The following is a 26,393-nucleotide window of genomic DNA, read 5'->3' as shown; positions in this document are numbered from 1 at the left end:
GTCTGATTAGGCTATGAGGGTAAAGACTGTGCATATTTCTTCCTTAGATGTTTTGAGTTTGTTGTTGTTTTGTTGTTTGGTTTTTGGTTTTCTGGGTTTGTTGTTGTTTTTAATAAGGAATCCCTTATAAGTGCAGAACAGCTGTTGAAGCACTGGATAGTGGTCTATTTTTGTGTCATCTAGAGGCAGGAGATTGAGTCTGTTTATTCCTTGTACTTTTGTGATGGTAAGTCCAAGAATCTCTCAAGTTCAGCTTAGCAAAGTTAAGAATGGTTATACTGAAATTGAGTCTGCCATAAATTTATAGAGTTTGACCTTTCAGATACTTGCCCTAGGCAGAAATACACCTACTGCCTGCTAGCCAAGAACTATCTAAGTGGCAGACTGATTCAACAAACCAAAAAGTAAAGTCTTTCAAGGAGTAATTCACACTTATCTGAGCAGAGAGTTTTGTTTATACAACAGCTTTTAAAGGTAAATTCAGCAGTGGTATCTATGAATAATTTTTAGATGATTCCTGCCCTTTAAAATGGTCTGTCTAAATGGAAAATTAAGTTACATTTCTTTCTCATAGTGGGAAGTGTTCTGATTTTGTCTGGAATAGAGTTAATTTTCTTCCTGGTAGCTGGCACAGTGCTGTGTTTTGGATTCAGTGGGAGAATACTGCTGATAACACACCAGTGTTTCAGTTGTTGCTCAGCAGTGCTTACTCTCAGTCAAGGACTTCTCAGTGTCCCGCTCTGCCAGTGATAAGGTGCACAAGAAGCTGGCAGGGAGTGTGGCCAGGACAGCTGCCCTGAACTGGCCAAAGGGATATTCCAAACCATGGATCATCCTGCTCAGTATAAACTGGGGGAGTTGGCTGGCTTGGGGGCAGGCAGCAGCTTACCTTTTTCCATTTCATTATTATTATTATTGTTGTTATAATATTTTACTTTATTTCAATTATTGAATTGTTCTTAGCTCACAGGATTTACTTTTTTCCAATACTTCTCCCTGTCCTCCCATGCCACCAGGGAGAGGAGGGGAAAAAAGAGCAAGTTGCTGGGCCTCTTAGTTGCAGCTGGGGTTAAAGCAAAACAGGGAGCAATAATAATCCCTTGTTTGCTTTAAAGCTTGGAATAAGCCCTTTTATTTATTTATTTATTTATTTATTTTTATTTTTTCTTCTCTAAAGTGGACATCTGCAGGACTTATGATTCCATTATAGTTTATGAAAAATTATCTGAAGATGTGTTGAATACTATTTGGAAGTTAGCCTGGTTAAATTTGTGCTACTGTTTGGGGCTAATGTGATATTTCCTTTTTGTTATTTTCCCTGTGTATTGAACTTGTCCATTAGATTCAACTATTCTCTTCACATTTCAGTATTTAAAAAATTCAAAATATCAAAATTATTTCCAAAATTGCAATTTGTGGTCCTGTTCACAATTAAAAAAAAAAATAGGGTGATCATCTAGTTTAGTCTCCTTGTCCAAGAAAATCCAGCCTCAAAATTAGAAGAGGTCTCTCAGGGCCTTGTCCACAATTTTGAAAGTCCCTGTGGATGGTAGTTTCACAACTGACTTCCCAGGCAACCTGTGCCTGTGCTCTGGTGGTCTCTCTTTGAAGAACTTTATTCCTTGTGTCAGCTCGTGACCACTGCCTTTTAGCACTTCACTGCACGGTCCAAGTCCATGTTTCCAAAACCTGCCTGTTGGGTACTGGAAGAGTGCAGGTGGATCCTCCACCACCTCTCTCAAAATACACCCAGTTCCCCATGGCTCATCTGTATTTCATGTGTTCAAGTCCCTGAACTTGGTGTCTCCAATATACCTCTCTAATACAATAACCACAGATTTCAAGGTCAGATGGTACTTTATGGCAGTATGTGCAACAAGGTATTTATTTTAAAACTGGTGATTTACCTCCGAGGTTAATCTTGAAAGACTTCTCTTGTCAGTTGGGCAAAGGAAAGGGAATGGTGAAGGGCACATATTGGGGATTAGTGTTAAGGTTCTTCTCTCTCTAACAAAACCCGTTTAACAATCTCCAGTCCTGCCAGAATTGTTAATAAAGGCTTTTGACCCTGCTGATTGTTCTGGTAATCTGCTGAGAACTGGACATAGCCTTGAAATTCCCTTCCACAGGATTTCACAGGCAGCACATGCCAATTCTGGAAGGACTCCTACTTGAGATAGGAGAGTTTTCTCTCTCTGTTACTTATCTGCTAGACTTTTTTTTTTTTTTTTTTTAACTAAAACCCAACGTGGGAACACAGTTTGACTCTACTATCAAGAGCTATTCTGACATCGAACAGTTCGATACACGGTATGAAGTGGGGCAAAGTGCCCGTGTTACTGTCTGTGTGTGGAAGGAATTCTGACAGGAATTTTTGTAAAGACTTCTGATCTTGTTGCAGCAGGGATTCCTTGTTTGTATGCTGTCACATGTTTCTATACATTCAGAATATGTCTGTAGCCACCGTCTCTCTTCCTAGCCTCTTGTTTCTGTACTCTATTTTTCTGCTAAATTTCTTTTTCGGTTTTATTTTTGTGAACACCAGTAAATTTCTCTTCCAGATTTATTTTTGTGAACACCAGTGAGGTAAAAGAAATGGCATACAACTCATTTTGTCTTTTTTCTGTATTTTTCAGAAGCAGAAATAACATTTATAAGTAGTTCTATTTGCCTTTGCTAGTGCTAATGTTGATTTTTTAAAAATTTATTTATTTTTTATTTATTTATTTTTTAGTGTATTGAGTCTTTAATTACAAAATCCCAGTAGTGGATATAATTTTTTCATGATAAATGCATTTGTTGTATTTTAATCTTGTCACTTTAGAATCTGTTTTGGTGATACAGAAGATGAGAATTAGGGGTGATGGGTTTAGTATTTCCTGTCTTGAAATTTTTCTTTGGGCTCAAATTTTCAGACTTGAAATCTTTATTGTCTTCAGTGAATCTGAACTCCAGAGTATGTGAATTCTGTTTGTGTGTAGCTAGCTATTCCTGCCTCAAGAGGTGTTGGTTTTATATGGGAAAGAAGAAGAAATTACAAATGGCTTTCTCTGTTCCTCCCTGTTTCCCCCTGCTCCCATCAAACTTCTCATCTACTTCAAAAAGGGGGTGTGCTGGTTTTGTTTTGGGTTTGTATTTGTTTGTTTGGGTTGGGGGTTTTCATTGTGTGTTTTTTCTATTTTCCAAAAGAAAAATCTGCTGTTTTCTGATCCTCTCTAGCTTGAGGTTCTAAAAGTTGGCATTTGGAACTGTAGAGGATAAAGTCCCAATAATCAGGACTGTGCTTCTGATACTGAGGTGGAGATGGAGCATGAGGGACTTTAGAAATAATAAGCTTAATATTTAAATAGGCAACGTATGGACAAACAGGGAAAAGAAAGAAGGTCAGGTAGAACTGAGATAGATGAAATCAATACCTGGGGAGCCACTACCTGGCAGCTCAGAGTTCCCTAAGTACAAGTGCTTTTTGTAGGACTGGATGACTCCAAGTCCCATAGAGTCAGTGTGTAAGGTTGGGAAGAGAAGTTTGCAATATCATCTCCTGAAACTGGTAGATATTTTTGTTAGCAGTTTTATCTTGTTAAAAAGTAATGTTGTTAGACATTAGATTTGTGTTTTAAAGGGCAAAATAGTTATGCTGACAGTTATTTTGGTCTGTGTTCTAAAGCAGAGCTGTCAGTTTTCTTGCCAAATTTAGGCTCATGGTTTAAGCAAATTATAAACTATACCTCTCTTTCACTTGAATTGGCAAAAGAAGCAGCAATAGCTTACCCTTTTCACACCCTCCTTATGACATTTAAAGTGTGTGTTAAAATTTCTTTCACTTTTTGCACTCTATAAGGTGTATCTTCTTTCACAACTAGAAGGCAGCTGGCACTTTCCAAAACCCATAATGGAAGCCCATGAACTGCAATAGAATATGTATGAGGAAGAAGATAATCTGTCATTATCTTGTGATGGCATGTTCTGTTTTTTTCTCTCTCTTGTGCTCCACCCTTACTGGGCTGTTTGCTCCAGCCTCTGCTTCAAACCTTGGCTGTTTAGCCATTTATCCAGTTGAAGGCAAAGGGGATGGGAACTTAGAGTTGCATCACTGCTTTCCTACGCAATTATTTTTTCTTCTAGCAATTAAACAGGCTTTTTCCATTTGGACTCAGGGAAAGAATCACATGCTTTTGATCCCATAAGTGTTGTTGGCTTCACTAATTTCACAACAATGGAGAATGAAATTCTTACGGGAGGAAAATGGAGCATCTTGCAGTGTGTATGCCTAAAAATGTGGAAGTTATTTTCCACTTCACTTGTGATTTAATTTTATTCGATCTAGTACCATATTTAATTAAGTTGTAATTATTACTTTTGTGGTAGACAATTATAAATGTAGTCTACCTGTATTGTGTTATGTACAGTATTTGAAAACACTGTTAGATTGTCTTGGAATGCTAATTTAGGGGTTAAAATCTTAGCATAAACTTGACAGCATCTTGCATAGCTTTCTGTGGGTGGTAAGCCAGCTCATTGAAAAAGGAGAAAAGGCCACAATTTTAAGAGAAGTCAGTAACACAACTAGGCAAATAAGAATTCAGTACTTTGTCACAAGGAAACTGATAATATTTTGTCATCTTTTTCCATTCTTTTAATTTCAGTAAAACATCCATGTATCTATGCCTAACTGCTGGATTTCATCGTTCTGTGATACATGGCCTTTGAAATAGATAGTATAGTAATCAAATTTGTCTTGCATATATGAAACCTAGAAGGCTGATTTTTGTCCTGAATTATTCTGTTCTGAAATACAGTGTTTCAGTTCCATTTTTTTATTGTAATAGAGACCAGAGTTTGTGTTTAAATGTGTTGTTCTGCCTTTATATGTCTGACCTATATAATGTTATGCCAAAGGAAATGAGAATGTTTGGGCATGTATTTGTCAAAGCCAAGAAATTTTCATGCAATGATGCTGTAAACCACAGGTTGGCCTTTTATTGTGTCCTTGGCAGTGTGAAGCTCTTTGAATTTTTCTGAAGTTGCTATTTATAGTTCAAATGTTACCTTTGTATGAAATTTTTCCTAGTATTTTATATCATAATGCCTGGTAAAAACTCTGGCCTTTCCTTGACTATGCTTTCGTTAATGTAATTTTGAGTTTATACATATCAAAAAAACCCCCTAATACTGGGTCTGTCCTTTCTGATACTGACTAGTGAGTTTTTTTCTTTGCAGAAAATGTTCCAGAAGAACTTCGGGAACCATTTTACACAGACCAGTATGACCAGGAGCACATTAAACCACCTGTTGTTAACTTGCTGCTGTCTGCTGAGCTCTACTGTCGTGCTGGGAGCCTTATCCTCAAGAGTGATGCTGCAAAACCACTTCTAGGTCATGATGCTGTTATACAAGCCCTGGCACAAAAAGGCCTTTATGTCACTGACCAAGAAAAGTTGGTGACTGAACGAGATCTTCACAAAAAACCAATTCAGATGGTGAGTGTTCAAAGCTTGTGTGTTACATTTCTTCTCCTCGTCTGTGTACTCCCAGTGCCTACATATCTTTTAACAGGCATCATTGTGTTGAAGCATTTTTCTCAAGAGTTAAATGTGATTCATTACTGGAAAGTTTATGATTGTTTTGGTTTGGGTTTTATTTAATCTCCTCAGCTGTCAGTATTTCTCAGCTGTCAGAAATACGGATGTATTTCTTTTGTACTAATGCTGGAATACACCTATCATTCTACTTAGTTCAAATGTTACATTTTTAAATATAGTACTGACAATATGATCACTTTAAGTCAATGTAAAACTTACAACAATGGTATTTTTTCGTGGAGACTTTTAATAATATGTCTTTGCTTTACAGAACTGGTAATTAAAGCATTAGTTCAACTGATGAATGATTCTATTACTAAGCTCCTGAATCATTCCTTCCTTGTTTGGAGCTGAATTATAAAAAATGATCTGTAAAAAGGATGGCTACATATGTTTGTTTAGCAAATGACAGTAGGATAGAATAAGGTGCTACTATATTTAAAGTGAAATATTTAAAATTTTCACCTTTTTATTTTTTAATATCTAATATAGAGAATTCATTACATAAACTTTAAGTATTTATGGTCAGTGACCTGTAGCTGCTGCTACAAGGAAGGTGAAAAATAATAGAGCTATGGTTTTATCAGCTTATTAGCAGCCTGTGTTTACTAACATGTAAGAAAACAAACAAGTATTTGGCAGAACATAACTAGAGACTCTCTCTTGTTTGATCAGTTGGTATCAAGTGATAAGTTGCAGAGGCTTTACAGGTGTGATATGAAAGCTACTAATTAGTAATTAATGATTTACTCCATACAGTATTGCCAAGTATCAGGCCTCTTAGTTTGCACAGATGTTTTTTAAGAAATAGCAGTACTCAGTTACTGTGGTGTAAAGACTGAATTCGTTATCTCCACTTAAATTTTTTTTTTTATTTAAAAATTCTTTCGTGCTCATAGAATGCTTAAGGTCTGAAGAACAATAGTCATAAGACTAGTCATGACACTCTTTCCTTATGATTAAACTGTGATCAGTGAATGCAGATTTTGCATTGAACTTGAGATTTTGCCAGTCTCTTTTTTTAATCTTGGTATCCCTTTTAAAAAGGTGAGCTCAGCAAAGAACAAATAGCATTTTTGTAAAAGAAGCTGTGGATGGCAAATAAACCGTACTGAAGTATAGACTTAATAGCTGGACTTGATGATCTCAGAGGTCTTTTCCAATCTAAACAATTCTGATTCTACTATTCACAGAAGTCAAAGCATTTAAAAAACAAACTCCCTGACTGTTTATGTTTTATAGAACTTAGTTCTGTTCTTGTCTCTGAAGCAAGATAAGGTTACTGGCTTGCATTTATGCTGTTCCCATTTAATTATTTTCATTTAATCCCTGTCTAGAGTAGTTGTAAGAACCATCTCTTCTCAGAGTTGTCAGTTGAAAAAACAAATGTGTCAGTATTATCCAGTTGGGTCTGCTGATCTTTGATTTAGTAATTCATGTGGCTTAAAATGCATTTCAGTAGCCATTTTTTATTTCCTCTGTGCTTGTGTGGCTGTTTGTACCTTTCTTTCCTGTGTTGTTGAAGTATAGTCCAGCAAGTAGTTGTTCAAATATCATCATAACAGCTGACATCCCCAGGTTCTTGCTCTGCTCAGGGCACTGGTTCCCATTCCAGTACCAGCAATGGGTGAGTGTGCTGTTGATGCTGAGTTAGTCCACAGGCAGCTGGGCTGTGGCAATGACAGGGAACACAACTGCCTTGGGGGGAAATGCAGCCATTACCAAAATAACTGCTACCAAAGAAATGGCTGTGAAATTGTAGTCTCAATACTGATATTCTAAGCCCAAGAATTTTACTTTGTCAAACCATGCTCATATTCCTGTGCGAGTCCTAGCAGTAACACTATATTTTAGTTGGAAAACCTCAACTTTTTTCCTTATTATACAATTAGTAAAGTTGGCAGAGAACTTCCAATCTGGCTGTTGCAGTATTGACAGTCTTTCCCCTTGTTGCCTTCCAGTACCTTTTCCTAGTGTTCCATATGTCACAGTTTCTACAAGTCTTACTAAGTTAAATGTATATCCTTTTTAGGGCATGGAATAATTTTTCCTTTTCAGAAAGTTTTCATATATAATTAACTCATATGTTCCTCTAGTAGACCAGATTGTGTTAAACCCATGTTCAATATAATTTTGAGTAATTCAACAGAAAATAGTATACCTTTTGCTAGCCTATCTTCCCCATGAATAGGGGAGAGATATTGATGTTAGAGGATATTTCTTGTTACCTGCTCAGATGTACTGCATTTCTCTAGCTGAAAAGAGGTAAGTTATATTATAAAATGGAATTATGGAAAAGAGATTTGAGTATGGAATGTTTTAATTTTACATGTGCATTATAATATGTTTAACTGTGGTCAACTCTCTTGGAATTCCTTGTACTGGCTATTTGTGCAGGGATGTTTGTGGGGATTGTTGACTTACTTAATGTATGACTATTTACTATTTACATATCAAATTTTGGTCTTCTCTCTTTCTTAGTTTGAACTTTTTTCTAGGAAGCACCTTACATATTAAAGTCTTCCTTGGAAAAGTCTAGGAAATGGATGTGCTTCTTTGCACTGGGGTCAGGATAGATGGCAGTTTCCTTGTTAGTCATGACTGACTTGGCTGCATTAGTATCTAATTTGAGAGGCTGCAAATTGTTGTGTTTGTGTGTGTTTCTGTATGTGTATACACACATGTATATTTATGTATATTACATGTAAGTGTATTTAAAAATCAGTTTCCCCTGGTGGAATGTGGTTAGGAAAGAGGCATTTATGAAATGAACACATAGAAACAGAAGCAAAGGAATCTATTAAAGCCTCCCCTGTGTAAGGGTAGGGAAGTCCCTGTGGAGTTTGATTTGTTTAGTCTTTTCTCTAGGTTTGGTTTGTTCACATCTCCTATTTGCTTTCTGTTAAAACCAAAGGCTAGGTTATTCAGAGATAGCTCTATTTTTGTTCTCCATGTATTGCAAGGTATTAAAACTTAATTCTATGTTAGTTTTTGTTAACTCTTTGTGTTTGAAAGGATCATCCTGTTGTCTTTATTTTTGGTAGGGAGGCAAAAGAATCAAATACCATGTTATTACTCTTCTGGTTGAAATTTATATGGTCTTGGTCCACTATGCTAGACTTCCAACAGTGCAGAAATAGTCTAGAACTTGGAATTGAAGGTGTTCAACCAAGAACCAGAATATTTTTCTCCTGGAAATTATAGTTCAGTACAAAGGGAACTATTGGATGTTTAAAAGGTTTATGGAAGCTAAGTTGCAAAAATATTTGCAAAGATTCTTATTTTAGTTGGCAAGTTCCAATTTAATTAAAAAAAACAAACAAACAAAAACTGTCTTAAGCAGGCACTCCCATATGGAATTGTGAGATTTTGACAAGCTATAGAAATCAGAAACAGCTTAAGAATTCAGCATGGTTCTGATAATGATGCAATAATTTTGTTTTGATGCTTCTAGCTATAACAGGCAGAGATCACTGTTCAAGTCCAGGTTAACTTTTGTTGATTATCTTTTTTAAATGTCATATTTATTTCATAACTCAGACTGACTTAAAGCTTAAAATGGCAGGTAAAGGAAGGCAATTTGGATTTTTTCGTATTTTTTCCCATGTAAGTATTGTATCTATTTATTTTAAAAACATACATGTCTGTTCTTACAGAATGAGTCAGAGGCTTTTAGACAAGCTTCTGCATTATGACAAGAATTTTATATCAACTGAAAAATGTATTTTCCAAGCCAAATCATTTTATGAGAATTCTGATATTTAATCAGGCCGGTCATTTGGTATTCATATGGTCTCTTTCAATTTGCCTCAAGTGGAGGGAAGAATAAACAGATTCAGAGAGGAATTAAGAATTTCTTTCCTTCCCTCAAGTCCCTGCAATGCACTTCTGCCATGTGGGGAAAGGAATAAAGCATCAGCATCTTGGTTCTCTGCTGCCTGACGCTCTGCAGGGAAACTCAAGTTGCATAATTACCCCAGCAGTGGACTTCTGTTCTGCTCTGCCTGTCCCTAATGTGGCAGGGCCAAAGCTAACTGAATTTCTAGCTTGAGGAGTAATAATGTCAAATCTTGAATACCTGTTTAAAAACAGTGTTGTGTTAGGGAGTATACAGATACAATAAAGTTACAGATTTTTGCCAAATTTGCACCAGAAAAATCTATTTTCCTACACTTACTGTTGTATATTGATAGGATATTTTCACCTGACTACAAAAAAGTTACTAACTCGCAAGGCATTTTAAAGCATTTAGTTCTTAAATAAAATTTAGTGACTAGAAGAAGGTTAATGAATACCCTTTGTAGAAATACTATATCCGGGAAAATAAGCCATACAAATATTTTTTGTATTATATTTTCAGTATAGGAAAGTATAAAAACCATGTAATCAAAAAGTGTAATTTTTATTAAAAATTGAACTCTCAATTTGGAAAAGTACTGTTGCCAAAAAAAAAGTCAACCAGCTGAGTAGCTACTTTAAACTTACACCCATGTATAATTGAACTACTGTCAGTGATCAAGTAACACTTAAATCCTTCATACAATTCTACAGTTTTCAGCCAAGATGGGAAAGGAATGAGAGGCTCCTGCAAAACCTCAGCAATAAGTCAATAATAGCTGGTAGGATTAAAAATTGCTACCTCCCTAATTCTGAGACACAATTTATGTGTACGGGGTTTTAATATAAAAATTATTGTGCTGTCATCCAAACTGTTTATCCATTTAGCTGCAAATTACCTCCTCCCTTGAAGATGTCTGCTATGAAGAAGTCTGGCAGTAATTTCTCTGTAGCAGTTGGTGAATCTGGGCTATATCTGAGGTGTAATTAGGTGTGCCTGTATTAGCTATTTAGTAGTGATCTGGAGCACGTGTTTGAGGCAAATCTCTGTAATTCTCCCAGTTACTGCATCTGTGGTTTGCAATGTGGAGGCATTGCAGGGAGCACAAACTCTATTTCTTTCAGCAGATAAACTGCAGGACGGGCCCCAGGATCACACCTATGGTAGCCCGCTTGCCAATGGGGACTTATTTCACAGGCCTAGAGTAGAGCTGACTGAAGTGAATCCCCTGAGAGGGGAGTAGAGGTGAGTCCAGGGACCTCTGCACCAGGTTTGCCTTTCTGCTGTGCAGTACTAATTGCTGAGTTAATCACAGCCAGTGAAACTTCTGCGGAAGGCAGGGGGTTGATAGTGCTAGTTGTGTGTGTACCTGTAGCCAGGATCTGGATCTCTTTCTGGATGAGATAACAGACAATAAGTGGTTAACTCATCCTGCAGTCCAGACTTTTGGTCTCTGACAGACTGCATTCATTGGAAATGACAGTGCCTTTCATCAGCAGTGTTTCTCCTTGAGGAGGGACTGCAGCAGCTCACCGGGTTCCTTGCAGCTACATGCTGCAGCCTCTGCTCTTTCATGCTGTAGGATTCCTTTAACTCTGTAAAGCAACACAACATGCACTAAGCACTTTGTAGAACAAAGAAGTAAGATGTGGCTTCTGCCCTGAAGAATTTTTTTTTCTGGTTTTAGGCATGATGCAACAAGTTTCCATTCTGTGCTATTGTAAATTACTTGGTAGATGAGGACACATAAAAAGAATTTGCAGTTACTTGACTTGAGCCCATAGATACTATAATTTGTTAGTTAAAACACCAGATTCTCAGAGAAACTGCCTTGTGATATTTGAACATCTTTGATAGTAGCGTGTTTCACACAGGATTAAAATAATAAGCAAATACAGTGGTGAAACAGAGCCTGAAATTTAGTCTAGTGAGTCTGATGTGCCGTGTAGAACCAGTCTACTGTGGTTTTGGGCTGGGATAATGTAATCTTTAGATGTTCTGTATTTTTTGCTCAATTTCTAGTCTCACCTCTTCACATGCATTCCTGGTAAAGTTCTCATTTGCTCGAAAACAGTGATCCAGTATTTTTGCTGGTCTTGCTGTGTCAAATATACTATCACGCTTTAGTCAGCATGGCACAGACACGGATACCAGGCTCCCTCAAGCACGAGGTGCCAGTTTGCACTTGGCTTACTGTGACTCTCCATAAAGTTCATTCTGCTCTTACCATTTTAACGTATAATTTAGTGTCTATTAGCTTTTTTCATGAAGCTTATGTTGACTCATAGCCTGGGGATTTTGTTTTGCTTGCTGCTCATTTTTAATTACGTTCGTCTTGTATGTCGCAAATGCTTTTTTTCTGTGTCATGTAAATAGAAACAGTGACTTGGGATGTGTTCTACAGTATGTTTGTCCAGAATTTAGTGTGTGCAAATCATACAGGTTATCAGTGTTAGTTATATTAGAGTTTGTTTTACTTCTGTATATCCATATCAGAAATTCGTGGAAGACATAGATAACCGCAAAGTCCTCTGCAACATCCTTTGGGTTTTCATGGAATGCTGTCTGCACAGTTGTGCATCAGGTGTGGCAACTAATGCAGAAGGTAGCAGAGCTTCTGACACCAAAGTTGTGTCTATAAAGAACACAGAGAAGGGATGCTTTGCTGGTCCTTTCAGCAACTCTAGTACTAAAAAATAAAAGAACCTTCTATGGTTTCTCTAGCTTTATTTCTTTGGGTTTTTTATTTTTTTTTAATCCTTCATCCTTAATTTCAGTACAAAAATCTATGCAGGGTTTTGGTCTTAGTCACAGTTCCAGCGTTGTAGCTGCCATTTCAAATTGGTGTCATGAAGAACCCTTGCATAGAAAATAACTAAATCTGGTCATTCTTTTTAACAACTCTTGTAGGATTGATTTCAGTTGTGCAGAGCTATTGAATAAACTGTACTGCTTGTATTGTGCTGAGAGTGTCTCCTCAGAACCACCATGAAATACAAAACTGGCCTTACATTTGCCTTTGCCAGTTGAGTGTAGTAGGAAATGTTCAGAAATAGCAGCATATTTCTTCTAATGTAAAATTGTGGCAGCTACGTTTAATCTTCCACTAAAATGAGGAGAGAATATTGCAATACATCTTCCAATCAAGATATCTGATCTACTAAATAAAACTGCTGCTTTTGGAATGATGACAGGAAATGAAGTGAACCCCAAGAGAAGGTAGTTCCTCCCAAAGAAAGGTCTTATGCCTCTCGTGAGGAAAAAAAAGAAACGTGTTATTATTGACTGTTGTCTGTTTTGTTCACTTCCTTGCTAATTAGGAAACACTGAGTGCTGTCAGGACTGAACAAAATAGTTGATATTCTTCTGCCTTGAGCAAACTAAAATTTTGAACCAAGAGCTTCTGATTGTATTCTTAGTGTTCCTTCTTGTGCTGCTAAACTGGAGGGAGAAGGGAGGTGAAGAAAAAAGGAGTGATGGTGGTGATTTAATTAAAAAAAACCGACATAACCACCTGGAAGCCAGACCAAAAAAACCCACTCCTGAAGCACAAAATGAAAACCTGTTAAAAGGAGGAATAAATTATGAGAAAAATATGTCATGAATTAATGTTCATAAAGAATGCCAGATACCACGTAGAAAACGCTTTCTAAACAAGTCAGGAAGTATTTTCATTAACCTTGAAAGAAAGACTATTTTGTTAAACACAGTTTAAGAGCATTTTCTTCCTGTTTCAACAGCACTGCTAAGTAGTGTGGTTCAGCTTTTGGCTGCTGGTTTGCTGCTGTGAACTTTCTTTGTATCTCTTTAAATATGTGAAAAGGTTATTTAAGTAAATGTTTAGAAATGGTTGTACTTCTGCTGGGTTAAGTATATTTTGGAGTACAGTAACTGAGCTATTAGGAAAAGATGTGGCTATTAATTGTTTTACAGACTACCTAGAAGGTGTTTCTTCATCAGTTTGTTTGAATTATGCTAAGGAAGAGAAATCTTTCTTAATAACCTTGTGCTGGATAGTGGAAAGCTAAAAATCTTACATGGTTGTAGCAGGCAGTTCCTTGAAGAGCACTGCTTTCTTCCTATTATGGAAAACAGTGAGCAGCTTTTAGCAGGAGGTGTGGGTCTGTCATGTAAACATAAGGAGAGCTTCACTACCAGCTCTGTGTAGTACTACACACAGCAACAAGGGGACAAAACCACACTGACTGTTGAAGGAATACAGTTTGTACTCCCCAAAATGCAGCAGCTGCTCCAATAGAGTACAAAAGAACACTGAGAATCTACATTTGTTAATCTGCACATATAATCCTGGCAATCTGCCTGCCTTTATCAGCGGAGAACACACTCTGTCGACACAGTAGATGTATCATAAAAAATCTTTGTTCTTACAAACTCTCTGGAGTTCTAACAACATCGGGATTTTTTTCCCCCCTAAAGTTGAATGAACAAAATATCATAAGATCTCCGTAGTATGTCTAGTCTTTTTGTTTGACACTTAGGGAAATGCAGTAAATAGTAGTGTATTTCCATAATTTATAGGAAATGGTAGGTTTTTTCTGAACTATTATGTTTATATGAACTAGCAAAATTCAATAGAATTTGTCCTATATATATAAAACAATATATGTATTAAAACATTATCTGGTAACTTGTTAAATAGTTTAAGGTACAAATTTAGTATAATAGTACTCTTTATCAAATTGACTGTCTAGTGTATATGTAGGATATTTTCAGTTTCCCCCCACCTGTCAGGTCATTAGGAAGGATATCTCCCTGTATATTTCTTTGCCTTTCCAAACCACAAATGTAAGACCAGTGGAAAAATTAGTCAAGTGTATGTCAGAAGGAGGTCCTCAGTTTAATAATTTTCAGAATAATGGAAAAAGCTATCTTTAGCACAATTTATCTAATCAGGTAGCAATAGCCAGGAATCCAAATCAGTCAGTTGTCAAGATTGATAACATTGCTCAAAAGCTGAAATGGCAAGAGCTTTTATAAGCCTTAAGTTGGATGTTTGGAATACAATTTAGAAGACCTAGCAGTCAGTATTTATGAACTAATACACACTTCACATTGTATATACCTGATATTCTTTTAACTCTTTGGTTTGATAAAGAAGTGGCAGGTTAAAAATATTATGGTCTCTAAAAGAAGAAAAATGACAAGAAAAACAGAAAGAATATGTAGATATTGGGTAAGCATATAACTGTGGATCAGATTAATTTTGCATGATGTAATTATTAAATGTATATAGTATGCAATATGAAATCTCATTATATAGGGACGTGTTTCTTAAATGTGAAATTGAGATATCTGTTCCATTATTAAAGGATACTAATATATTAAGCCAATTGCACAATGGTATTTAGGCAACAAACCACTGCAGTAGGTGCCAATTAAGTGCTGTCAAAAGACAAGTGGCATTTTCTTGCTGTTTGTCAACAGCATTTGTTCAGAGGTTCAGTTACAGTGCTTGTATCACCTTACTCTCTTTTTACTGATGCTGACCTGCAATTTATAAATTAATTTCTGGGATTTGGGGATAATGAGGGGTTTTTTTGCCATATCAGCAGTCAAAAGAACCCTATAATCGGAAAGCCTCCTTTTTCTTAAATTTCTTTCTAAAATCTTTTATGTAGTGTTGGCTCCTTATTTTCCAGTGTGTCTACTGAGAACATGAACGGTTCCTTTTTGGAGCAGCTCTTTTCTGTGTGAGAAGGTAACGTCCCTCATGCACTTTGTTTCCCAAACCTTATCCTTATTTGGAATGTCCTCCATTTGGTGGCTGTCTTTCTGGACAGGTTGTGCTGAGACCTGGACCCAGGATTCCAGCTGACGTTGTCAAGGCACATGATGCTGGTGTGTTGTTTGCCAGCCGGAGGCTGCAGGTGACACATACCTGTGTCAGCCCCCTCTTTTGTGGCAGTGTGGCATTCACTGCCTGCTCCCGTTCAGGGGCTGGTGCTCTCTAACCTCAGATCATGTTTGCTGATCAGCAATTTCCTTAGGTGTCCTCTACTCTAATGCAAAAAGTTAATACAGACTTTTTTACAGCTCTTTTCTCTGTCATATTATTTTGAGACTGATTAAACTGTATATTGCTGAAACATGCTTTGGTGGAAAATACCTTGTGCTTGATTTCCTTTCTTATGGGCATTCTGTGAGGGAATAAACATTTGTAAAATCTTCCTGGTGTATTATACAAAAAGAGTTGTGTAAACCCTCCTGGTGTGTTTCTGTGGCATTGTTTTGTGTAGGTTGCCAGATTTTTACAGAGCTCAATTCACTTCGAAGTGTGGACTTAAAAAAGAGGTTAGAAGGAAATACAGGACTATGCCAGGTTACATCCTAATGCATGAAAGGGAAACAATGGAATGCAATGTTGATGGAAAGAAAATTTGGTTCACAATTATGAACACATTTTACTCTTCTTTTTTCTTTTTTCTTTTCCTTACCCCTCTTCTTACCTTCCCCACTCCCAAAAGCAAACCCCATCCTATCCAATGATACTCAGAAGTTCACTGTAAAGACATGTTTGTTTATGTGAGGTTAAAAAAAATATTAACGTTGTGACTGCCCATAGAAGTATTGTAAATTAATGTAGTTCAGTATATCATTTTGTCAGGGAAGTCTCATAGCTTCCAAGTTGCTGAATTCTTTGTGATAACATGTATCTAATAGGTAAGGGATGAAATTATTCCAACTCTTGCTTTTAGGTTCTCTTCAACAACAGGAGGAAATACAGAGAAAACTCAACTTTTGCATTTGGGAAGTAAAACATCATGGTAATAATGGAGTTGGTGAATAAATATGTGCACATGCTAGCAAAGAACTGCTAGAGAGAAGCAAATCCTGAAGCTAAAAGACCCCTTCAATTAATTTACTTACTGAACTTGCTCTCAGGTTTAGTATAGTATTTAGAGAACAATGCCGTCGCTCAAATTACTCCAGTGTCTTATAAGGTGTTGTGGTGTCCCCAGATACTCTCCAGCACTTTTCTATTCTTTATTCTAAGAGAAAATACAATTCATAATTCTAATTAAGTCAGCACATGCATATGTATGAAAATTCTTATTTTTCCAGGTCAAAGCTCTGGGGAAAAAAAACCCAATCCTCTCAAAGTACTGTGTACTTTCAATAACAACAAAAATATTCATATGCCTCCAAGCATTAGAGGATAATTTATCTGGTTTTCCCAGAACATAGGGAAACTGTGAACTTATGTAACAGGCTACATGTACCTTGGTATTATTGGCTTGTACGGATTGTGGAGAGGGAGAAGGATAATACAGCCTTTCTTGTTCTAACAAGATCTAATGTCTTAACGACTTAACACAATTATACTCTTATCATATGTATGGCTGTAGTCTCAATTGTTTTAGGTTCCTCTTCTTAAACAATTTTAAACCTTTCCTTTAGTAGAGAAGATAATACCTTTCTGATTACTGTAGCTTGCCTTTTCTTTTTCCCATTTGAGATGGACCCTTCTATTTCCATGTAGCTTATTCGACTAACTTATTACCCTCCAAAGTTTAGAGGGAGAACTGATTACTCCTCTGATTCATCTTCTTTCTTAGCTACCTTTCCCACAAGTATTGCATTCTCTTTCAACCTGATCAGTGATGAGTTTTCCTTCCAGGTCTTTGGTAAAAATTTTAAGAGATGGTGAGCTGATAATTCATCTGTGTGGTGTTTCTTGAATTCATTGCTGATTCTGTGCTCAGAGTTGCATTTTCAGCTTAGTTGACTGGACTATGAATCAGTTTAATGTATCCAGCATTAAAAAGTCTCTTTAATCAGAGTGTATTAGTATCAAGTTAGATGTTTTGCACTCATAATGAGTCTTGCACATTTCTGTTATATTTATAAATGAATTAAAAAAGCGGCTTATGTTCTGTTAGCTCATGTTTTAACTGGTACATTTAAATTTTATACACAAATCAAGCTGCTTGTTGACTCTGAAATTATTTTGCCTGAGAAAAAAAATAATCCATTGTTTCATTTCTTCTAATCTTTTGGAATGTCCCCAGAGTTCTTAGAGTTACAGAAAGAATAGCTCAATGTGTACAGATTACTGCTCTTTCAATCCTTCTGTAGTTTTAAAAGTATAGTATCTTTTCTTTCCTTATTTGGTCTAGACTGAGATGAAGATGTAGGTTAAACATGAAATTGGCAGACTTGTAGATAATACAAAGGCTATCAAAAATAATATATTTTCCAGAAGACAGAACTCTCTTTATAAAAAGTGAAAGATACTACTAATATCAACTTGCAGGTCAATATGTTAACTCATAATAGAATTGAGATGTTTCTTATCCTTAAACACAATGACTCTTCTCAGACTTTGAAGAAATGAGCAAAAAGGCAGCTTTTCAAGGCTGAAACCTTGGACAGCAGCACAAAAGACTGCCAGCACTTAGTGTCCTTTCAGAAGGTACTGTGTTCACTGGGGTGATAGTGGCATGTGTCTCCTGCCACTTACATCACTTTTTCCCTGTATGAAGTTCTTGGTTTATATTTACTTTTAGATAATATTCATCTTAGCTACCCTCTTGATGATTAAATTAAAATCATGCAAGACTGCTTTCATATTATTTTAAAATATATCTTAACTGTATTGTCACTTCTGTCGTCTTATCCAAATTGTGGTCTTTTAGATGGTAGGTTGTGGTTTTTTTCCTGGTAGTTATTTTATCTGGAAAAATACCATTCTTCCAATATAACCACTGGCTAAATTTGCCTTTAAGTTTTTTTGAAGGCTGTTTGATTTTTAGTTCTTTACCTTGCTTCTGTACCTTTCCCAAATCTTCTTGGAAAGGAATTTAAAATATGATCTGAATTTGCAAGTTTAATCCTAGCCAAATGATGTTTTGTTTTTGTCTTTTGTTCCACTTAGGGATGGCCTGTATCTATCTTCTGCTTATTTATTTTGCAAATTCTTTCTTGTACAAGTTCTTACAAGCATACTGGAGATAGCTACTTGTCTAGAGGAGAGTGAGCCAAATTCACTCCTTTGACAAAGGGAAGGCTGAAGTGCAGACCAAATATCTGGACTGTGATGAGCTTCCTTCCTGAGCCAGCACATACTGAGAATAGTTCAAGGAGGCCTTGAGAATGTAGGTCTGAGGAAGAATGTGAGAGATTAGAGGATTTAGAATGGGAACTGGATCTTTCAGAAGACTTAGTGATGTCAGAATGGGAAAAGAACTGAAGTTACTCAAGAGGCTGGAGCTCATAGTTTCTCAATCCACAAAGCTTCATTGACATAGAGCAGCTTAACTTCTTTCCACTTTGCTCCTTTTTGTTACCAGAAGATAACCAGTGACAAGTGCTTGGAGGTGCTTCCTGAAAGTGCTTCAGTTATACTACTGAAAGGGCACCATCAGTCTGTGACAACCCCAATAAAGCAAACCTCCAGATCTGTGTGTAGGCCTGGTGTGATAAAGCTTATTGCCAGGAATATCTATTTCCAGAATGGTGATAATTTTTTTTTTCTTCCCACAGCATAACTCCCACCTCTCCTCCTCTGCTTCTTCAGTGTACTGGTGCTTTACAGATTAAAATAATGCATTGCTAATCTGTTGGCAAGTAGACATGCCATTATCTCTTACTTTATTGTCATATTTTCTGAGGGTAAAATAGTGGATTGTGATTAAAACAGGAAAATACTACACTAAAGAAAAATATGGATTATAATAATTGAACTTTTAAAAGTGTTACTTAACTTTTGTTCTTGCTGCTGTGAAAAAGCACGTTACAGTAGACATATATTTACAGAAACTGTTTTTGCAGTCTTTTACGTATTTCGGATGGCTTTTTAAAGGATGCAATTAGTTGCATTTGCATACGCAGTTTGAACCTGATTATATATTGAAAGCTCAATGAAGTTTTGAGGTGAAATTTGAAAGCTTAGTAGGTCACTTGTTTTTCCCTGAATTAGATTGTTGTAAATGTCGTATGCAATAGATAGTGCTTAAGGTCGGGCTGCTTACTATTTAGTGAAATTTTTATTAAATTAATTAAATGCAGAATAAAATCTGGAGGCTGAGTGAAAAGACTAAAAAATCAGGCCTACATATGTATAGATTTATTATTTTTTTATGTGAAAGAATTGTTTGTCTTTATATCACCAAGCAACATATTTTATCATAATTGTATAGCAGTATATTTCCAAATATGAGTACATTCACTACTAGACAGTACATTCACTATCAGTAATTAGGAGAGAGTTTAAATTATTTCATCCAGTGTCTTGTTGAAATACCAGGGCATAATGGTAAGTTTTCATGGTGGATCAGGGTAATAGAAGAATAAAAAGGTTCTAAGTTTATAAATAGCTGAACAAGACTTACTAGGCGAATGCCTGGTGTTTGTAATGGTATATAAAATCAGTAAGTATAAAAATAGTCTGTTTAAAAACCCCACAATTTGTTGTTACAGACACCAACATCTGTAGAAACTGAATTGGGGATATTACTTGTATATTTTACTGTTAATTAAAAAAAAGTTTAAAAATTTAGTGGCAATGCCAAATACTGGAAAGCCAGGAAACACCAACGTGATATTTTCATTTGCAGTCTTGGAACTCTGACAAAAGCATGACATTAGTCTCTAAATGTGAAAACTTGTCTTGTTCACATCTCAAAGGGATGGTGCTGTTTGAATGACTGAATCATTCTGATTATTTAAGTCCTGTTGCAACATTATTTGCTATGTGCATTCAAAGCTGCTCTGACCTCTTATTCCTGTAGGTATGTATGTGTAAATGCATATATATATATAAACACATATAAGAGTTGAGCCATCATAAGTAGGGAAATAAGACATTAAGAATGTAAAGAGTTCAGATGAAGACAGCCTTCAAAATAACTTTTATAGTCTATCATTGATTTATCTAGAATTTCCAAAAGAATTTGTATTTCATCTGAAAAGAATCCTAGTATAGTCAGTTGGGGATTGATTCAGAAATCATTGAGAAGGTCATGTTAATAAATGATAGAAGTATTTTAAATAGTATGCAGTGAAAACCTCTGAAGAATCACTATTATTATGCCTTTTCTTTATTTTGAACCATTTCATGGTTATAGTTGAAGCTTTCTGGTAGATGAGTATGATCCAGTTGGCTGCCAGCCAACGTGCAGCCTTTCTGCAGTGGATGTGGGAAACCGGTATCTGAACAACCAAGTCCATTCCAAGAGCTTCCTGCCACGGCTGTGCTGTCCTGGCACACAGCCCCGTTTGCTGCTCCCGGGCCTGGCTGAAGGATGGAGCTGGAAGCACGTTTCCTGTTGTGACTGCACAGCCTGGGATGGCACAAGGAAGTTGCAGGCTATAATGCACAGAGGGGAAAGGACCGAGGGATGTTTATGTTCCTCCTCTCCACAGTAGCTGCTCTGGTTGAACCTCTCTGTCTTTGTTCATTGGATGTGCAAAACTGATTTTGTTTTGTCTATTCTTTTTTGCGATATGAATAACTGGCATTAAACAGCTACTTTCTCCTCTGCAGAAGGCACAATCCAAATAAAGCCTTTTGGATTTGATAAGTCATTTTGAACTACCTGAACTATATAGCAAGTGTTATACCACATGGTTTTTGATGGTAAGTATTTATTTTGCATCCAAGGGCAAAGGGGATGAATGGGAAGAGGTGCAGACACAATAGAAAGCGTATGTACTAATGTGAATGTTTCTATCAGTTTATGCAATTTTTTTTTTATATTTTTGTCATTTTTCTTTGCAGCAATAGAAACATATGAAATTGTTTTATGACATGAAACTTACTTTATTTAAAATTATGATTACAGGTGCGTGTGTGATTGTTCTCCATTAAAAATTATAAGATTGTGAAATAGTTCTTCAGTCATCTGATATACCTCACTTCTGTACCTTCATCTTTCATCTGTTGTGGAATAATAAACAATGCATTAAGTCAATATATCCACTTCAGATGCATTATACACATTAAGTACACATTACTTTGGAAGTTAAAATACTGCAGAATCCTCTGTTCAGGAAGAAACCATGTGTACATTCTCTTCTAGGCTTGGCATTTGTCTGGCCTGTGTTTGTTCTTGGGCCTCTATAGTGCCTCTTGCCTTGCTTGGTGTGTATCCATACATATCCAACATGGAACTTGAAAAAGACTTACAGTTCTTAAGTAATATGTCTCAAAATAACAACTGTTCGATGTTTGAAGATGAATAATTAATATTACTAAGCAAACCCTAGGTTGTCTAAGCTATATTTTAAAACACATTTTAATATATTGACAAGTTTTCATTTTTAATATAGATTAAATTCTGTCCAGTCTTTCATATCTATAATGTGTACTGTAAGAATTTTTTTTGGCAAAATTACTTACTGATTTGTATTTATCATATGTTTGGATGATCAGGCAGACACTGAAATGTATACTGCCTGTTACCTGTGACCAGTAAATGTGCTGAGAACTGTATACCAGCTTTTCAAAAAGTGTCCATGCCATCTTGTACTATTACAGTATTGATTTTTTTCGTTTTCAAATATTACAGATTGACTTGCCTATGCAGACAGCCAGCTTTTTAGGTTTGATACAATTTTCCTTTGGGTATTTTAGGTAACGTAAGTTACAGATACTGCCTTCAATTCTGAGATAACATACACTCGAAGCCAATGATTTTAAATTGATTGCTAAAACGGCCAGTAATGTGTCTCATGTAGTTCAGCCAAGTTTCTCAATAATCATCCTTTCCCATTTACGGATTATGGGATTTCAGAGTTTGGATGCTTGAAAAGAAAGAACAGATGTCAGTTAATTTCTAATTTTAATGAGAAGGAGGTTTGGAAAAAACCCCAAACAAACCACAGACATAAAACATGGAGAAAAATAAGGCTTTTTCTTAATTCAGAAATTAAGAAAAAATTGGGAAGCAGCAATTTCTACTTTGCTTTGCTTTACTTAGTCTGATCTGAAAAGCCATCAGTTAAGTTCTTGCAGCGTACCTCTCTAGGGATTTTGGCCTGGCTCGATGTAATTTCTCTGCAGTCCTTAATGCTTACACTACCTTCTTTTCCAGCTCTTCCAAACAAAACTATTTTCAGTTCCTCCAAATGTTCAACAGCCAAACTGCCCAGCAAAGATTTTTGTTCTGTGATTTTAGGCTCTTGGCTGACAGAACAATGTCACCAATTGCTGAGTGTCACAAACTGCCCGAGGCTTGCATAGGGCCTGCACTGATCCTTCCATGGCACTGCACATGGCACTGCTGATGAGACTTCAGGTTTACAGCTGGTGGGCTCTGAATCGGTCATTTAAGGACAGCTATAAAATACTTTCCTGTTCCTTCCCTCCCTTCATCCCTTCATCTCCCTTCCTCTTCCCAATTAACAAGGTGATTTAATAGTTAACGTTCATATGTGGGGGTGGGTCACTGCTTTTGCCAAAGGAAAGATTTTATCATTATGTGAAGAGCTTGTGTGGTTTCTGGACAGCATGCACTGACATACCTTGTGCTTGTAGCAGAGGTTTCAAATAATACTATTGCTGTTAACTGCTGTTCTTGGAAGCACAGAAAATACTTAAAATCTAGTAATTGCCATCTTAAGTAATTATTTTGAAAATGAAAGGAGTTACCAGTTTTCCTGTTTCTGTATTGTGATTTTCTGTTCAGCTGCTTTGTGTTTTGTTTCATTTATCACCATACCCTCTTATTTAGCTTGTCTTAATTGTGGAGAAAAGGAGGAGAGATGTTTTGCCAACGAAAATAGTTGTTTACTACAGTGTGAATAGGCTACTGCTGCAGCTGACTTTACTGTTTTGAGAGCTACTAACTAAGCAACATCTCCTGAAATAATAACATTATAAACCAAAAATGCATGAGAACTGAGGACATGATCATGTGTTTTATTGTTTTAATCTTTAAATAGACTTACGAACTGGCTATTCTTTCATTACCAAAGAGAGGTGGAGGATAAGACTTTCAAGTTCATTTTCGTGCTCTGAAAAGTATCAGTTTACAAACAAATACTTGTGAAAGATGAGAATGGTCATTGTTATACCTTGGTTGTCCGTTAACTGAGAAGTGGTCTCTAGTTCGCAATGGTCTCCTCTTCTATCTTAATTCTTTGGATAAAACATTCTAGTCTTTTCCATGGATAGGAAAGAAGCTAATTAACCATTTCATTTTTAAAAAGAAAGTTTTCTTGAAGAAAATGTTCTTCCTGAAGATGGTGTCATATTAATCATGCCTTTAGCAAAGTAACTTCTAAGAAAGGCTTTAGTTACTATTTCATTGATATTCCCATTTTTATGAAGCACTGATAGAAAGACAATCCATTGCCTTACTAATATGCTGCTTGAATTCCAGATTATTTTTTAAGTGGAGTGATTGTTGACAGGAGCAGTCCATATTGTAGGTATCCCCTCCTCAGCACAACCCTTTTCTGTCTGACAGCCTGCTCCTGCTGGTCTGCAGCAGTTCCTGATGCAGGCAGAGCCTGTGTATGACCCTGTGCTTAGCAGAAGCTTATGGTGGTGGAGACTGCTGCCAGATGTCCTGCAAAAATCTACAGCAGTAGATGAAGTGGACATCCTCGGGTGCAAGTAATCTATTAACAAGGATTATTGGTACAGCAGGATCTCTGTGAAGGCACGCAGATTGCTCTTTTTAAAGTATGAAGTATATTCCTGAGTGCAGAGTTGATTTGGAAGATGAAAAAACAGATCGTAAAGTTTACAGTACAGTAACTATTTTATGCATGTGAGTGCATATGTAAGAGTCTTTCTCTGAAGAACCCCCACTTTACTTCAGAGGTTCAAGATCTGTCTTAAAGCTTGATGTTTAGTCCAGATTAACCAACCAAGTGAAAAGGCTTTTGAATATGTTTTTCAAAACAACCATAATGTACCTTTCCCACTTGTGCTGTAACATCACTGTGGACCATTGCTGTGGCTGGCCTGTCGTAATCCTTTAATAAGTAGATGAAAAAATGTTGGTCAGCTGTCTGATTTAGTAATGCTATTAGTCAGCAGCTTGTCACTTACAAGGTTTTACTACATTAACAGCCATAGAGAAACAGATTTCTTGTGATCAGTATACTTTTCTGTGTCTGTTTTAATTATTTAACGCTGCTGATAGAGTTCATTTAAGTAGGATACTGGGAAATTTCTTTTGACCTTGGCTGTTATTTTAGAGGAAAATTTTTGACGAGGTCAGTTTCCCTCCCATGTCTTACTGTGTTATGGTCTATAAATGTGCTATTCCTATAAACATTTGAGAAAAAGGTAAAATAACTCCTTAATGTAATTGCCGTTACTGTAAGGAGTGTGATGACCTCATTTCTCTGCCCTTCTATGGTTAATAAAGAAACAGCAAGAAAATTATCAGGAGCCTGTTTATATGCAAATGGAGGAAGATTTCATATTATGTTTTCATATAAAAATTGAAACTAATTTTCCTCTTTCTGAAGATAGTATGTTGAAATGACCATATATGTTCTGATTTCTTGATCCAAAATTTTGCTAGATCAACACAGAAAGCTAACCCAAAGAAAGTTTCTCATGTTTCTTTCCTAAAAGTAGATTTTTGTGTATCAGCAGTTAACCGAAAACCACAGAAACTTTTCATAGTTTTTTGAGCAGCAACTTGATAAAATTATGGTGATATTTGACATATGACAGGATGAAGTTGTCCCTAGGTCTTATATGCTTACATTTCAGAGACATTAGCTTCAACACTAAATTTATTTGTTTTATCTAAGATGCTGAATGATACATGTGTCCTCCACATATGGTCAAAATACAAATTTGGACCAAGAAGGATGATCACGCTCAAAAACAAAGATGAGTTTTGCAACAAAACACCCCAAATCTCTTGTTTATAATTAAAAGTTAATCTTCAAATACCTTCCCTGAGAATTTAAGTCTGTATTTCCAGTTTGGTATTTTGGCAAGTGTCTCACATGAGTTCCAGCTGGGAGGCACATTTCCCGAGGAAACTGAGTAGAGTGTAGGCGTTAAAAACATAGCCTGGAAGGCCAGTCCCAGAACTGTGTGGAATTTAGTTGGAGGTTTCCATTGATAACTAGGCCTTACTTTGATCTTCTTTTGGTTTGAGAAATGAGGGAAAGAACCACAGCTAACTTTATCTCTCCTCTTGTAGGAAAGCATATTATATCAGTTACCTGAGCTACAAAAGCTGCCATTCAAAAATGCCCATCAACATTTAACTGTCAAATGTGTTAACTAGGAGTCTGTGTTGTAAAGTTTCAAAAGTGGTCTGCTCTGATGACATACAAGCAAGTGGCTCTGGGGAGTTTGCCAGTGGGACTTGCAGCATGCTGAGGCACAGTGCCAGGTGAAGTCCTGCACTGGAGATGACATGCCTCTGTTTCCTTCTCCACTCTCATCTCCATGAATTAGTATCCCAGCCCCACATATATATATTTTATTTTGGGACCTCCGCCTCTTTTTCTCTTTGCCTTTCCAACTTCCTCTCTTATGTACTTTAGCACATCACCCAAATCTGAACTCTTCACCTGTAATTCTGTAGAAATCTGGCTTGTCTTGTCACTGCTCCTCCTTCTCCACGAAGAAGTGGTAGTTCTGCAGCATTGCCGTGTTCCCTCAGCAGATGTTCTGAGATGAACATACTTTGATACTCCGGTGATAACTGCCTCTGCAGGTGTTTTAGCTAAGCTGCCAGAGAAGTTAAACCAGTGCTTTTAATGTCATTACTATGCAGGTATGAATGAGTCAGGAAGAAGGAACTACTTTTTATTTATATATGGGTAAGATGAAGACTTGTTTTTCTTTTTCCCCGTTCCTATGTTCTTCAAAGAGTGGTGAAGCTTGTTGTGACAAAAGAAATTCAAATGATATTTTATATAATTACTACTTGTTCTTGGTTTAAATATCCAGCACGAGAGGAAGGAGACAGTGTATATAAGTAATTTTTGTAAGAGATTTTTGCTTTTGGTTTATCTGGACAGGATTT

General features: G+C 36.5%; 1 protein-coding gene across 4 annotated transcripts in view; it reads left to right on the top strand.

The window, feature by feature from the left end:
• CAMSAP2 (calmodulin regulated spectrin associated protein family member 2) overlaps positions 1-26,393 on the top strand; it is an 82,220-nt gene that overhangs the window by 6,890 nt on the left and 48,937 nt on the right. For all 4 annotated transcript variants that reach the window (XM_051808058.1, XM_051808051.1, XM_051808043.1 and 1 more), the window contains exon 2: positions 5,221-5,480. In XM_051808058.1, coding sequence (XP_051664018.1) covers positions 5,221-5,480 — 260 coding nt within the window. The remainder of the gene's footprint in view (positions 1-5,220; positions 5,481-26,393) is intronic.

This window comes from Manacus candei, unplaced genomic scaffold (genome assembly GCF_025592945.1).
Source record: "Manacus candei isolate 608988 ecotype Guabito, Panama unplaced genomic scaffold, ASM2559294v1 h1tg000005l, whole genome shotgun sequence".
Taxonomy (NCBI): domain Eukaryota; kingdom Metazoa; phylum Chordata; class Aves; order Passeriformes; family Pipridae; genus Manacus; species Manacus candei.
This window is presented reverse-complemented; position numbering and strand designations above follow the sequence as displayed.